Consider the following 15,897-nt stretch of genomic DNA (forward strand, 5'->3'; position numbering starts at 1 on the left):
CCTCTGTACCGGGTGCCCAAAGATCAGGAGCGTGGGGCTGAGGTGCGGCCAAAAACAGAGGAGAAGGTTTTTAAGGAAATCAAAAAGGGAGTGCAAACGCCCACACCCAATATACACGTGGTCCACGGACTCCACAGCGCCACAGAACAAGCAGTTGGGCTGGGAGTCCGTTAACCACCGCAATCTGCGGTTGCAGGGGACCGCTGCGTGCAGCACCTCCAGCCCAGATCCCTGAGAGAAAGGGGGAGGACTCCCGCGTAGACAGCCCTCCACTGGGGATCCCCACCGCCCGGTGGCAAATGGGCAGGCCAAGGCGTGTCCGGACGGTGGATGACGGAGAAGAAGTGGACGGTGTGCAGCAGCAGTCTATACAGGGCCTGCCTTTTACCCCCTGAAAGGGAACAAAATTAAAATTCCGGAGGCGGCTCAGGTTGTGGGGCACAGGCTCCCGCGGGAAGTACGGGACCTTGGGGCCAATGTGAAATTCCGTCCGGGCTGGGGTGAGTGCGGACGGGATCCCACCGCACACCTGAGCGTCCTCCAACTGGTGCACTACGTCGGGTCCGAGCACTGCCGTTTTAAGGCGTCGGATGGCGGTGGCCACGTACCGGACGTCTACTGCTGCCCTGCTTGCTATGTCCTGCGGCAGCATCCAGCCCAGGCCTCCGCCACCCAGCACGTCCCCGATCCTGGTCACCCTCGTCACCACGGCCCTCCTCTTCGACAGCCACTCGAACCCACGAGTACGGAGGTGCGGATTCCTGAGCAACGGCTCCCTGACGACAGCTGCTACTCCTGCTGGAGGGTAGGCGCGGCGCGATTCGACCATGTTCCAAACAGTGATCAGGTCCTGGTAAAAGACAGGCAGCGTCTTGAGGTCGACCTCCAAACCGTCACGGTTGACGAACAGGAGCTGCGTGTCGTAGTTGAGGTTACGCACCTGGCAGAGAAAGTACGTTGCCAGGGCGCACCACCTAGGAGGAGGGCTCAATGTAAAGGTATCGCTGCAAGGTCTGAAGGCGGAACGTCACGATCTGGGTGCGGACGCACACCAGCGACTGACTGCCCTCCTCAATAGGGAGACTCAGAACCTGCGCAGCGACCCAGTGCATCTTTTTGTCCCAGAAGAAGTCGACCAACGTTCTCTGGATGTCAGCGACAAAGCTAGGAGGAGGGACCAAAGTGACCAGCCGGTATCACAGCATGGCGGCCACCAGCTCGTTTATGACCAGCACTCGGCTCCTGTAAGATAGCACTCGGAGCAGTCCTGTCTAGCGGCCCAGGTGAGCTGAGACTTTGGCCTCCAGCTCCTGCCAGTTAGCCGGCCAGGATTCCTCAGCCGGGCTGAGGTAGATCCCCAGGTAGAGGAGATGGGTGGTACTCCAGCTGAACCCCTGTAACTCCTCCGGCAGAGAGTCCACCCGCCACGGACCGACCAGTAGTCCGGAACATTTGGCCCAGTTGATCCTGGCGGAAGACGCTGCCGAGTACACGGCCGGCAACTGGTCTTAAACAGGCTGGCAGATATCTTATTTGTACTCTACCGTGAATCACTAATCTGCATTAATTTAGTATATGGCAGAGCAGAAAGAATGTGGCCCAGATTTAGGATAGTGATGATGAGGGAAAGAAGACTTGCAAGTGGATAATCCATTTCTCTCATCAATCCCTTGAGAGAGTTCTGAACTTGTTGCTACATTTCTTGATAACTGTGGGTGCCCCTGCTCAGGCACAGCATTCTTTAGCAGTGCTATCACAATCTCCAAGACAGTGATTAACAGCCCACCAAAACATCTAAGAAGCCAGAGTACGCTATTGAGCAGCTAATGTCTACCTCTGCTGAAGCCACATGGGACACACTAGATAGAAACATTAGGAAATACAAGTTCAAGACATTGTAATTCACTAAGGATGTATAAATGACTGACAATCTTTGTTCTTCCATTTCCTTTATTTATGATGCCACATAAAATCAACACCATATTCATGTCTTGGTCAGTATCCCATCTCAAGTTCTCACTTACTTTTTCATATTTCATAATCAATGGCATTAATGGGACATGCTCAGCAGTGGATGTGTAGTTGAAGCACTGTTTTATACAAAGGGCTGAAAGGTGACAGGTTGGTACTGATGGTGGGAGCAACCACAGCATTACATTTATTATGTGTCACACTACTGAACTGTGACAATATTAGGAATCTTGAGAAGCAACATCAGTGGCTGGCCTACTGATGGATGTCCTACCCCTTCTCAATGCTCTCATTGGAAAAGGGAATGATGAGACTTTACATCATTTTCCACCTGCACTTCTCTGCCATTCAATGTTGTGAAGGATGTAGTCTGTCACTATCATTCTGGATTCTGGATCGGATGAGGGTTGATCAGTGCCTTGAGAACTATCTGGTCACCTGAAGCACATTATAATAACTTGCCCAATGTTATGGCTCTTGTGGTACAATGGTAGTTTACCTATCTCAGAGCGAGGAGGCCTGGGTTTAAAGCCCACCTGCCCCAGAGATGTGTCATAACATCTCTGAACGGGATAATCAGAAAATATCTAATTTGCCAAATGACACGCCTGAGGTTAGGCCTGATGTTGGTGGGATTCCTCACATGTTTCATGAGCCAAGTTTGCAAGGAGTGTCTCTTCTACAAATCAAAATTTGCTTTTCTGTCTGGTACAAAAGGCTCTGGGAGGTTGGACTACTGAAAAATGAAGGCTGCAGATCAGTTCCCAGGGCTTCTGGAATAGAACTGTAATGACCTCCTCTTGTATTTGCACAGCTACTGATGTATAAACATTCTGGATGCTGTAGCAGTGCTATGATAACTATGTGAATATAGTTGATGGCATGCTGTACTGGGGCAATTCAACCAGAGTATCTGCTCATTCTGGCCATTGTCATCAGTAAGGGCATTTGCATAATTATTAGCCCAGGAAAACAATCTTTTGATCAACCTTATTTGTGACCCATCCACTAGGAAATCCTGGATATAAAGCCAGTACCAGGAAAGATCTGGAGGTTGAAAGTGTTGAGAATAGGAGTCACCTTGACATCCACTGGCAAGGCCTGGACTCCTGGTCCAGCTGGGAGTAGGTCTTCCTCTCAGAGGCTGAGAAATCTTCCATCATTGGATATGACAAACTATGGTGACACACAGTGGCACCGTTCTTCCAAGAGCTCAAATAAGCTGACCATCTGTCTACAAATCCTGTGACATACATAATTCCTCCTGTAAGCTCAGGCACTTTCCCTAAGCATCTCTGTCCTGGGCATAGCATATTGTAGCATGTCATCACTGCCATGAATGGTGATAGTCACCTCTTCTAATGTTCTGTTAAACACATCCATCCTGATCATTTTGAAAATCACCAAGGTAGAAATTAACTGTATTGACACAAGCACTTCCTGCTAAACATTTACCAGTGGAAACTGAGAGAGAGAAGCTGCCATAAATGAACTTTTATTCAGATTGGACAATGGAAATTTCAACATCCTGCACACTGATGCCCAGTATGGCTTCTGCCAGGACCACTTAGCTTCTGACCTCATTACAGTCTTGGGTCAAACATGGACAAAACAGCTGAATTTCAGGGGTGAGATGAGAGTTACTGCTTTGACATTAAGGCCACATTTAACAGTGCATGTCATCAAAGAGCCCTAGCAAAGCTGGAGTCGATGTGAATTGGGGAAAAACTGGAGTCATACCTGGCACATGAGAAGACTGTTGTGGTTGTTGGAGGTCACTTATGTCAGCTTCAGGATATCTCTGCAGGAGTTCCTCAGGGTAGTGTCCTAGACCCAATTATCTTCAGTCTTAGTGACTTTTGCTCCATCATAAGGTCAGAAGTGGGGATGTTTCTTGTTGACTGCACAATGTTCAGCACTATTTGCAACTCCTCAGACACTGAAGCGGTCCACATCTAAATGCAACACATCTGGATCATATCCAGGCTTGGGCTGACAAGTGGCAAGTAACATTCATGCCAAACAAATGCCAGTCATTGACCATCTCCAATAAAAAAAACAATCTAAGTACCACCACTTGACACTCAATGGCATTACCATCACTAAGTCCTCCACTATCAATGTCCTGGCGCTTATCATGGACCAGAAATTCAACTGGAATAGCCATATAAATACAGTGGCTACAACAGTATGCCAGAAACTAGGAATCTTGCAGCGAGTAACTCATTCCTGCCTCCCCAAAGCTTGTCCACCATCTGCAAGGCATAAGTGAGGATTGTGATGGAACACTCTCCACTTGCCTGATGAGTGCAACTCCAACAATACTCAAGAAGCTTGACACCCTCCAGGACAAAGCAGCCTACTTGATTGGCACCACATCCATAAAATTCACCACTGACACTCAGCTGCAGCAGTGTGTACCATCTACAAGATGCATTGCAAAAAAATCACGATTACCATCTAGAAGTTCAAGGCAGCAGCTACATGGGAATACCATTCACTACAAATGTCTCTCCATGTCACTCAAGATCCTGTTTTGGAAATATATCGCTGTTGCTTTCAGTGTCGCTGGGGCAAAGTCCTGGAATTTCCTCCTTTACGGCATTGTGGTTCTACCAATAGCATACGAACTGCAGCATATCAAGCAAGCTCATTCTCACCTTCTCAAGGACAACTAGGGATGGACAATAAATGCTGGCCCAGCCACCGAATCTCACATCCCATGAGTGAATAAAAAAAATCCAGCCTTACCGCTATTCACTCTTCTCTTCATTTACCTAGCCAGTTTCCTGAAAGTATGAAACCGCAGGCTGATTAAGTTCAATGTGATGAAGTCAAATTAAATGTAACCTGCATCTCAATAATTACATGTAAATATCCTCCAATATGCAATAATTAAATCCCTAAAGTCAGTGAGTAGGTTTTTAAACTGGGATTTTTAACTAGAATCCAATCAAACTTTGATTAACCCTTGAAATGGGCATGCTAGACACAGGTCTTCTGCCATAAAATGTGGTCTTTTCCAAAAAAATTAACCTACTTTTCTAAATCAACCTGCTTAGAGATGTAATTACACACTGCTGCAGCGGGTGGGACTTGAACCCAGGTTTCTTTGTTTAAGTGTAGGGACACTACCACTGCACAAGAGCTTTCAAACACACATTTTTCATAGCTCCATCCACTCCCAATGCAACTGTTCCATGCTGTTAAAATTCTTTTATGATTTTAAAGTGGAGATTGAGTTACACACAGCTGCCTAATCCACTTCATCCCATCCTAACTACATCAAAAGATGATGTTTATTGCGCTCCAAACTAAATGCTCAGCAGCATGTTAAAGTGAATCAATGAAGATGTAAACTGTGTCATTTTATAATGGCTCCTTCACTTTTCTCCCTAACAATGACAATACAAATTTTCCCACCCATGTGCACAGGAGATTGAAGAGTAGATAGAAAGGAAGAAACCAAAAATGTTAAAATTAATCATTATATTTTGATGTTGTGATAATTTCTGATTTGCCAATTCCTTTGAACAAGGACATAATTGTTTCTGATGTCTGGTGTTTTCATATAAAAGCTTTTTAAAATACAATATTACGCATGTTAGGGAGGTGGCTGTGTTCTTGGAAGAGACTGAGCACATTGGATTCAAAAGCTGGGATGTATGCAGTGACTATCTCATTGTCACTGTTACCTCCTACTTTTGGGGCTGAGACAACAATATTCCCAATATCTTGGGAGTATTTTGTTGTTTTCTTTTGGAGGGGGGTTTCCAGTTAGTCTAGCGCTGTGGGTGGGGAGTGTTTGGAAAGCTGTTTCTCAATCCCTCCAGGATTGAGAGAGAAACATCCTAAGGTGAGTCTTTCACTGCCCCCAGTTTTGAATGTTCTTGCTCTTGCATGAATTATGCATCATTCCTTTTCTTTTTTTTAACCCACTTTGCTACCAACTCATGTTAAGCAGTACTGAAATTACTTTGGGGACTTTGTACTAACTGGCTTTGACACTCAGTTCCTTCAGTTCAAAGAGTAGAGATGGATTAACAGATCACAGAACTAATTCCTACTGGTCCTGATATTTGAACTCACCATAAGCTGTCACCCATCCGATTCCCACATCTTTGGCTTTTTTAATAGCCAGATCCATGCAAAAATTGCCTACCACAGGCCCTATCAGGTTATTGCCATTGACCAATGCTGTAGCCACTGTTGACTTGTCAATTAAAGGTTCTCCATCCTTGGCACAGATTCCAGTCTTCAGGTCTTTCAAATATATATCTGCAATACAGACAGACCGAGTGTGAGGATCATATCCCTAACCCCTACCCTGGCCATTATACTGACACAACCCTTACCTTCACTCTGACATTACTCCAATCATAACCCAACCCATCTCTGACCTCAATACATCACACAAATTGATAGCGAGAATCATTTCACTGACCCTAACGCTGATCTCAGTGGAAAATCTAACACCAATCCTAAACCTTCCCAATGCTGACCCTGAGAAGTTTTAATAACTGATAATTTCTTTATTGGGAAGTTTAATAAATTGTTTGTGTTGAGGTGTGGGTTCACTGCTGACACTAGAATTGGTACCATAAGCTGAGAGGTCCTGCTTTCTGTATAAATTGAGCGTGGGTGGGGGTTGAAGATCAGAAGAGTAATTCAAAACAGATCCCAACCTTCCACCTGCTCTTTCAGGAAAACACTGGCCAAGACACAGGAGCAAGTTACCCCAACGTAAGAGTCCCTGCTATCACACAGATCGCTCATTATTCAGAACTCCCATTCTCATACATCATTCCTCCCATATTCTGTTATCCTAGTTCCCTCTCTCTCAGGTCTCCATTCTGATCTCCCAGATTCTCCCATTATCATCTTATAAATCCTGATCCACCCAACATCCTCCTGCTCAGTAGACATCCCTAGGGCTGAATAGCCACCTCTTGTTCCTCTATTCAATAAAACTGCTTTATAGCAAAAAGTAGATTAGATTACATTACAGTGTGGAAACAGGCCCTTCGGCCCAACCAGTCCACACCGACCCGCCGAAGCGCAACCCACCCATACCCCTACATTTACCCCTATACCTAACACTACGGGCAATTTAGTATGGCCAATTCACCTGACCTGCACATCTTTGGACTGTGGGAGGAAACCAGAGTACCCTGAGGAAACCCACGCAGACACGGGGAGAACGTGCAAACTCCACACAGTCTGTCGCCTGAGGCGGGAATTGAACCCGGGTCTCTGGCGCTGTGAGGCAACAATGCTAACCACCGTGCCGCCCACTATGATACAAGTTGCTGTGATGGGACTTGAACCTAAGACCTTAGAGAATTGCTTGTATCCCTTATGGGGTTTAATCCTATGATATTACCATTGCACCACTTTTCAAAAAAAGTTTGATGTTTCTTTGGAAAGAGCTATTAAACTATTGACATAATAAAAGAGAGTTGTGGGGAGCTGGATTCAGTCCCACTGTTGTTTGACTGCAGATCCACACACCAAGCCTGTTGAGTCCATGGCTGTAATGCCCTCGATAATCTCCCTCTACCAAGACATCAGCCAATGCTGAGCCATGGCTGCTCTGGGCTCCCACTGCTTTCACGCAGCGTTCAATAAACTGATGCACGTCCGAGCGACTCACCAAGTACCTGAAACACATATTACCAATTCAACTTTGATACTGAAATTAAAGCATGAGCAGATTATGACATATTATCTACAAAAATGAACTGATTCAGCTCAGATACCCGGGGGCTGAGGGCAGAGACTGAGGGGCTGAGGAAATGGGGGAACTAAGTGAAAACTGAGAAACAGGGACAAAGGCTGATGGACAGTGATTGAAGGGCAGAGATTTAAGAATTCAAGCTCTGAGGAACAAAGATTAAGAGACTGAGACTGAGGGACAGACACTGAAGAGCTGAACTGAGAACCTGAGGGGAATAATATGAGGGACAGATTTAGGGACTGGGACTAACAGAACAGATTTTAAGGGATTATGTGACTGAGGGCCAGGGCCTGAGAGAGTGAGGGAAGCAGACTGAGGATCCAAGTGCATAGGCGTGCATTTGTATGTTGAGCGCCAACAAAGAAGATTGCACATCCTTCATTAACACAACGTTCAAACAGAAGTAATTAATTCTTTTTTTAACTCTCGTAGAGTTTTTAAAAATATCTCGCAGGAAGTGGTAGAGGTTGAGGGAAGAGGGTCTGGCGAGGTACAGGTTACTGGAGGACTGAGATATTTGGGGATCTCTCTCTCTCTCTACCTGGCCATCCCCCACCCGGTCACCCTCCCGCGGGCTCCCGCCTTCGGGGTGAGCGGGCTTCAGGGTGTCGGGGCCCCGGGTCTGGTGACTGTGGGGATCCGCGGCCGAGTGTCCACAGCGCGGGAGCGCCGCCTTCAACAACCAGGTTATAGCAGAATATATACAATATACACATACAACATATATAAGATATATCACGTGCCCGATAAACACTATGTACATGATTTATAATATATTTTATGTACAAAATGTATACTGCATACACTATATATAAATGTGTGTAATATATATGTCTCTATTGATAATCCACTGCTCCAAAGATGATTCTTACATATAGTTGGGTCAAAGTGAAATGTTGGCGGTGTGTTCACAGATTGCAACATTTACAATATACAAAATACACATGACATCTACAATATATGCTATATATACAATATATAACATAGGTATGTTACACATACATCATAAACTGTACATATATACATTCCCTACGATATGTACAGTATACATTGTTTATAATTAAATAATATGTACACCATATATTCAAAGTTTGGGTGAAAATTTGTAGCTCGGGTGCTCGTTGTTGTATCGGGTCCTTCGTTCTGGTGGCTGTTGGTTTGTATGCTGTTATAAGTCCTAGTGGTCGCAGTAGTCTGGCTGTCAGTTCTGAAATGTTCCTGATGTATGACAACAACTCACCAGAACGAAGGACCCGATACCCAGCGTGAGCAAAACTAATGTAGTGTACAAAATCCCATGCAAGGACTGCATAAAACACTATATAGGACAAACAGGAAGACAGCTAACGATCCGCATCCATGAACATCAACTAGCCACGAAACGCCACGACCAGCTATCCTTAGTAGCCATACACGCAGACGACAAGCAACATGAATTCGACTGGGACAACACTACCATTATAGGGCAAGCCAAAGAGGATGTCACCTAGACAGGGGACGAAACGTTTGCAACAAACATTTCCAGCTCAGCGAACAGAATCACAACACCATATATGTTCCATAATTTGCAGTTACATAAACTACCGCCATATTAAAGAAGGTGTAGACTATAATACAACCAAACAGGGGTGAGACAGTTTTATTAATGGAATATTATGTTTGATAAATTTAGCTCTTGGACGGTACAACAAAAATGGTAAACATACAAAATATGATTTAGAATTTGAGTGGGTCACTCGACTCCTTGAACTAGGTCTACAATAGATCATAGCTAATCTGAATATTCCACGTTCTGTACCCCCATTACTTTTGACTGTCTTGCTTATTAAGAATTCATCCACTTCTGCCTTAAAAAAAAACAGACTTGGCTTCCACTGCCCTTTGAGGAAGAGAATTCCAAAGAGTCATTGAGTCATACAGCATGGAAACAGACCCTTCGGCCACAGAAAAAGTTCTTCTCGTCTCTGTCTTAAGTGAGTGACCACTTATTTGTAAAACACGACCCCCATTCCATATAATAATGTGAGCGTGGATAAGGAGGGAAATGGGAAAATGCATTAGATTATGATGCTCATTTAAGAAGTTGGTGCAGGCACGATGGGCCAAATGGCCTCCTTCTGCACTGTAGCAATTCTGTGATCTTTGAAAAGGAGCCAGGAGGTGCAGTGTGTTTGGATTTCCAATTGGCATTTTGTGACACTTTAAAGTCCAGCAAATCAGAACACATGGTAATAAAGGCAAAGTGTTGGGGACATTGTTGGCCTTCAATATGAGGAGATTGGAGTATAAAAGTAAAGATGTTTTGATACAACTTTACAAAATGTAAAGGACTTCATACAGATTTGGTCTCTTAATTTAAGGAAGGATATATATACATTGAGTTTGAGTCCGAGGAGGTTCATGAGGTTGATTTCTGGGATGAATGGATTGGCTTATGAGGAATAGTTGAGTAAATTGTACCAATATTTGTTAGAGTTTAGAAGAATGAAAGATGCTGCATTTATTGTAGCAATGACACTGAAGCAATGGTGATATATTTCCAAATCAGGGTAGTGGGTGACTTAGAGAGGACTTTACAGGTGGTGGTGCTCTCATGTAGTAGCTATCTTCATCCTTCCAGGTGGTAGTGGGTCATGGGTTTGGAAGATCTTGCCTATTTCTACAGTGCACATTGGAGATAGTACACAGTGTTGTTACTGAGCTTTGGAAGTTGGGGAGTGAATGTTTGTGGTGCCAATCAAGTGGACTGCTCTGTTCTGCTTGATGTTAAGATACTTGTGTATTGTTAGAGCTACATTCATCCAGGAAAGTGGGAGTTTTCATCACACTCCTGACTTATGTCTTCTGGCTGATGAATAGACTTTTGAAAATCATGAGGTGAGTTTCTTGTTGCAGGATTCCTAGCCTCTGATCTGCTGATGTAGCCATAGAATTTAAATGGCTAGTCCAGTTATCTTTCTGATCAATGGTTAACCCCAGGATGTTGATGGTGGGGGATTCAGCAATTGTAATGCTGTTGAATGTCAAGGTGCAACGGTTAGATTCTCTCTTATGGATATGGTCATTGCCTGCCATTTATGTTGTGCAAATGTAAGCCATGAACAGGTCTTCCATTTCATGGAACATTTGCACTTGGACATGACGCAAATGAATTCCAACACAGGTATGTGTTATATCTGAGCTGAAAATGTGTTGCTGGAAAAGCGCAGCAGGTCAGGCAGCATCCAGGGAACAGGAGAATCGACGTTTCGGGCATAAGCCCTTCTTCATAGATTCCTGAAGAAGGGCTTATGCCCGAAACGTCGATTCTCCTGTTCCCTGGATGCTGCCTGACCTGTTGCGCTTTTCCAGCAATACATTTTCAGCTCTGATCTCCAGCATCTGCACACCTCACTTTCTCCTGTGTTATATCTGACCTGTGCTAAGACAAGGGTCCTCACAGAAGGGATAAGTAGACTTTATAGAAGATCTTTAAACAGTGAAGAGTGCTTGTATTATCACAATGTTAGAACTGACCAGTTATAGATTAGAAAGAGAGGAAAATATCAAAGAACAAAAAAGAATATAAATAGGGAACTGTACAACTGTACAAGGTGTTGGTGAGACCATATCAGAATACTGCGAGCAATTTTGGTCCCTTATTTAAGAAAAAGTACAATTTCATTGGAGGCAGTTCAGAAAAGATTTGCTAGATTATCCCCGGAATGGAGGGATTGTCTTATAAGCAAAGGCTAAACAGATTGGGACCTACTTACTGGAGTTTAGAAGAGTGAGAGGCAATCTCATTGAAACTTGTAGAATTCTTAACGGGGGGTTTGTCAGGGTAAATGCCTAGGATCCCCCCCCCCCGCCCCCCATGGGAGAGGAGGGCATGGTGTTAGAACAAAGGGTGCCTATTTAAGACTGAAATGAGGAGGAATTTATTTTCCCAGAGGATTGTGACTCTTTGAAAATAGTTGCCACAGGAAACTGAGGGCAGAGTCCTTGTGTATATTTAAGTCTGAGATAGATAGATTCTTGCCTAGGGAAATTAAGGATTAAGGGGAAAAGGTAAGAAAATGGAGGTGAGGAATGTCAGATCAACCATGATCCTATTGAATGGTGGATCAGGCTGGTGCGGTTGAATGGCCTTCTCCAGTTCCTGCTTCTTATGATTTTATGGTCTTATGGAATTACAAACTGAAATGATAAATGTTTGAAGGGGAAAAAAAAGGAGGACTATTTAGGAAAGAACAGACGGGTCAGACTAATTGAATGGGTCAATCAAACAGCCAGCACAGACATAATGGACTGATGTTCTCCTTTGATTCTTTGATTAAAATGATGATATAATAGTCATTACTGAGATCTGGATAGGAGATGGATATGAATGGGTGTTTAATATTGCACTGTTAGATATTTCGCCTTGTTCATAAGGGGACTGTTTATTGCTATTGCCTATATGAACTTACAGAAGGTAGTCACACAACAGATTATTATCAAAAATGAAAGAGGATTAAACTGGAAGAGAGGTTATTAAAGTTTCCAGAATGTGTAATGGGATAGAGTGTATAGAAAGGGTCAGGAATCTAACTTCAGGCACAGCAGATAAGGAGACAACTATGAGAAGAGGTTAGTCAACATAGGACTGAAGGTATTGCATGCAGTGTATGAAACAAGATAAATGAGCTTGTAGCACAGATTGGAATTCGTAGAAATGATGTTGTAGGTATCCCAGAGACACGTCTGCAAGGGTATCAGTCCTAGGATCAAAATATCCAAGGATACACATCCTACTGAAAGGATAGATAGATGGGCAGAGGGGATGAGGTTGTCTTGTTAGTTAAAATTAAACTAAATTAAAACAAGAAGTGATAAAAGTTGTAAGCTTAGAATCTGTATAGGTAGAGTTGAGGAACCACATGGCGTGAGTTATTTACTGGCCCAGTAACATTATCAGGGTGTGGAGCAGAAAATAAAGCAAGAAACAAAAAAAGTCTGTAAGAAAGGTACTGTTACAATTATCATGGAGGACTTAAATATGAAATGGACTGGGAAAACCAGGTTGGTAGCAGATCCCAAGAAAAGGAATTTGTAGAATGTCCACAAGACTTTTTTTTGGAGCTGTTTATGGTAGAACCCATTAAGTAATAGATAATTCTGGATTTGTTGATATATAATGAAGCTGAATTGATTAGGATGCTGAAGGGGAAGGAACCTCTAGGGAACAGTGACCATAATATGATAGAATTCACACCTGCCGTTTGAGAGGGAGAGGCTGAAGTCAGATGTAATGGTATTACAATTGAATAAAGGTAACTACAAAGACTTGAGGGAGGACAGGATACCATGCAGAAATTCACCAAAGATCCTTGGACAGTGCATTCCAATCCACAACTACATCTGTCGAGAAGGACAATGGCAGCAATTATATGGGAACACCACCACTTGCAAATTTCCCTTCAATCACTCACCATCCTGACTTGCAACCATATTGCCATTCCTTCACTGCTGCTGCCGCAAAATCCTGAAATTCCTTTCCCAAGGGAACCTATCTATATCAGGTGGACTGCAGCGGTTCAGGATGGCAGCTCACCACCATCTTCTCAAGGGCAACTAGGGATGAGCAATAAATGCTAGCACAATGTCCACTTCCCATGATGAGCAATAAATGCTAGCACAATGCCCACTTCCCATGATTGAATAAAAAAAAGGTAAATCAGAGTATTTTCAAGATAGTTTGAACTCAGAAACGTGGCGAGATTTAAGTTTGAAATACTTACATCATTAAATGTTAGTCGACAACCGTCATGAACACAGCCTCTATTTCTAAGGTGCTGAACACAAAAATCAGGAAACTCCTTTTTGATCATGTAAAGTTGGCCAGATCCCATCTGATGAACCCGTGTTCTGTCTGGGCACTGCACCTCAGAAAGGATGTACTGACATTTAAAGGCGTTAGTGCAGATTTCTCACGGGTTTAGAGACTAAAGAAGCCAGCTACATAGACTAGACTGTTCTCCCTGAGCTGAGATGACTGAGAGGTAATTTGATATTTAACATTTTTAAAAAATTTAATGGGGTATATCAGAAACAGTCATGGGGGAAAGGCAGAAGCAAGCATCTTCTTAAAATTAGACGTACGTCAATCAGGAAGCACTATGTTCACACAAAGGATGGTCGTCACCTGGAACACTCTCCCCTAATATGGGATATAGACGCTTCAGACAGGACAGGGAGGGAAGTAAAAGGGGGGGTGGGTGGAGTTGCATTGCTGATCAAGGACGATATCATGGATGTGCTAAAGGAGTACACTATGGACATCTTGGGTAGTGAGGCATTATGGGTGGAGCTGAGAAATAAGAAGGGTGCAGTCACATTGTTGGGACTGTATTACAGACCTCCCAACAGTGAACGTGAGGTAGAAGAACAAATAGTTAAACAGATTGTAGAAAGATGTAGAGGCAATAGGGTAGTGGTGATGGGAGATTTTAATTTTCCCAATATTGACTGGGATACACTTAATGTCAGAGGTCTGGATTGGGTAGAATTTGTAAGAAGCATCCAGGAGAGTTTTCTAGAGCAATATGTCAATAGTCCAACGAGGGAAGGGGCCATATTGGACCTGGTACTGGGGAACGAGCCAGGACAGGTGGTAGAAGTTGCGGTGGGGGATTTCTTTGGGAACAGTGACCACAATTTTGTAAGTTTTAGAATACTCGTAGATAAAGAAGAGTGGACCGGGAAGAGTACTAAACTGGTCCAAGGCCAATTATATCAAATTAGGCAGGAGCTTAGAAGTGTGGATAGGACACAGCTATTTGAAGGGAAGTCCACATTTGAGATGTGGAAGGCTTTCAAAGAGAGGTTAAAGATAGTGCAGGATAGGCATGTCTCATTGAAGGCAAAGGATAGGAAGGGCAAGATTCGTGAACCGTGGATGACAGGAGAAATTGTACGACTAGCCAAGAGGAAAAGGGAAGCACACATAAAGTCTAGGCAGCTGAGAACAAAACGGGCCCTGAAAGAATATCAGAAGAATAGGCCAAGTCTTAAACGAGGAATCAAATGGACTAAAAGGGGTCATGACATAGCTTTAGCGAGCAGAATTAAGGAGAATCCCAAAACATTTTATTCTTATATAAGAAGCAAGCGGGTAACTAGAGAAAGGATTGGTCCACTAAAGGATAACAAAGGAAGGCTGAGTGTCGAACCTGAGAGAATGGGTGAGATTCTGAATGATTACTTTGCATCAGTGTTCACTGAGGAGAGGAACATGATGAATGTTGAGATTAGAGATAGAAGTTTGATTAGTCTGGATCATGTTGACATAAGTAGGGAAATTGTGTTGGGTAGGCTAGAGATTATTAAGGTGGACAAATCCCCAGGACTGGATGGGATCTATCCAGGTTGCAGAGGGAGGCAAAGAGAGGAAATATCTTTGTGGCATCCTTAAATACAGGTGAGGTGCTGGAGGCCTGGACCGTTGTCCCCATGTACAAGAAGGGTAGAAGGGATATTCCGGGTAACTACAGACCAGTGAGTCTGACGTCAGTGGTGGGAAAGTTCCTGGAGAAGGTACTGAGGGATAGGATCTATTTATATTTAGAAAAGAATGGGCTTATCAGTGATAGGCAACATGGTTTTGTGTGGGGGAGATCGTGCCTTACCAACTTAATAGAGTTCTTCGAGGAAGTGACCAAGTTGATAGATGAAGGAAGGGCTGTTGATGTCATATACATGGACTTTAGTAAGGCGTTTGATAAGGTTCCCCATGGTAGACTAATGGAGAAAGTGAAGTCACATGGTGTGCACGGTGGTCTCGTGAGGTGGATAATGAACTGGTTGAGCATCAGGAGACAGAGAGTAGTAGTTGAAGGGAGTTTCTCGAAATGGAGAAAGGTGACCAGTGGTGTTCCACAGGGGTCAGTGTTGGGGCCACTGTTGTTTGTAATATACCTAAATTATCTGAAAGAGAGCACTGTTGGTATGATCAGCAAGTTTGCAGATGACACGAAGATTGGTGGAGTAGCAGAAAGCATAAGGACTGTCAGAGAATACAGGAGGATATAGATAGACTAGAGAGTTGGGCGGAAAAGTGGTAGATGGTTTTCAATCCAGACAAATGTGAGGTGATGCATTTAAGCAAGTCTAATTCTAGAGCGAATTATACAATGAACGGAAGAGCCTTGGGAAAAGTTGATGGGCAG

General features: G+C 43.8%; 1 protein-coding gene across 1 annotated transcript in view; it reads right to left on the bottom strand.

Annotated features, from left to right (window-relative positions):
* Positions 1–8,395, bottom strand: part of LOC122557757 (uncharacterized oxidoreductase YjmC-like) — a 34,289-nt gene extending 25,894 nt beyond the window's left edge. Inside the window, exons 1-3 of the mRNA XM_043705720.1 lie at positions 8,250–8,395; positions 7,483–7,631; positions 6,061–6,249 (exon numbers count right to left, since the gene is read on the bottom strand). Of these exons, the coding sequence (XP_043561655.1) occupies positions 6,061–6,249; positions 7,483–7,631; positions 8,250–8,257 (346 nt within the window). The 5' untranslated portion in view covers positions 8,258–8,395. The remainder of the gene's footprint in view (positions 1–6,060; positions 6,250–7,482; positions 7,632–8,249) is intronic.
* Between the last annotated feature and the right edge of the window lie 7,502 nt (positions 8,396–15,897).

This window comes from Chiloscyllium plagiosum, chromosome 16, assembly GCF_004010195.1.
Source record: "Chiloscyllium plagiosum isolate BGI_BamShark_2017 chromosome 16, ASM401019v2, whole genome shotgun sequence".
Classification (NCBI taxonomy): Eukaryota; Metazoa; Chordata; class Chondrichthyes; order Orectolobiformes; family Hemiscylliidae; genus Chiloscyllium; species Chiloscyllium plagiosum.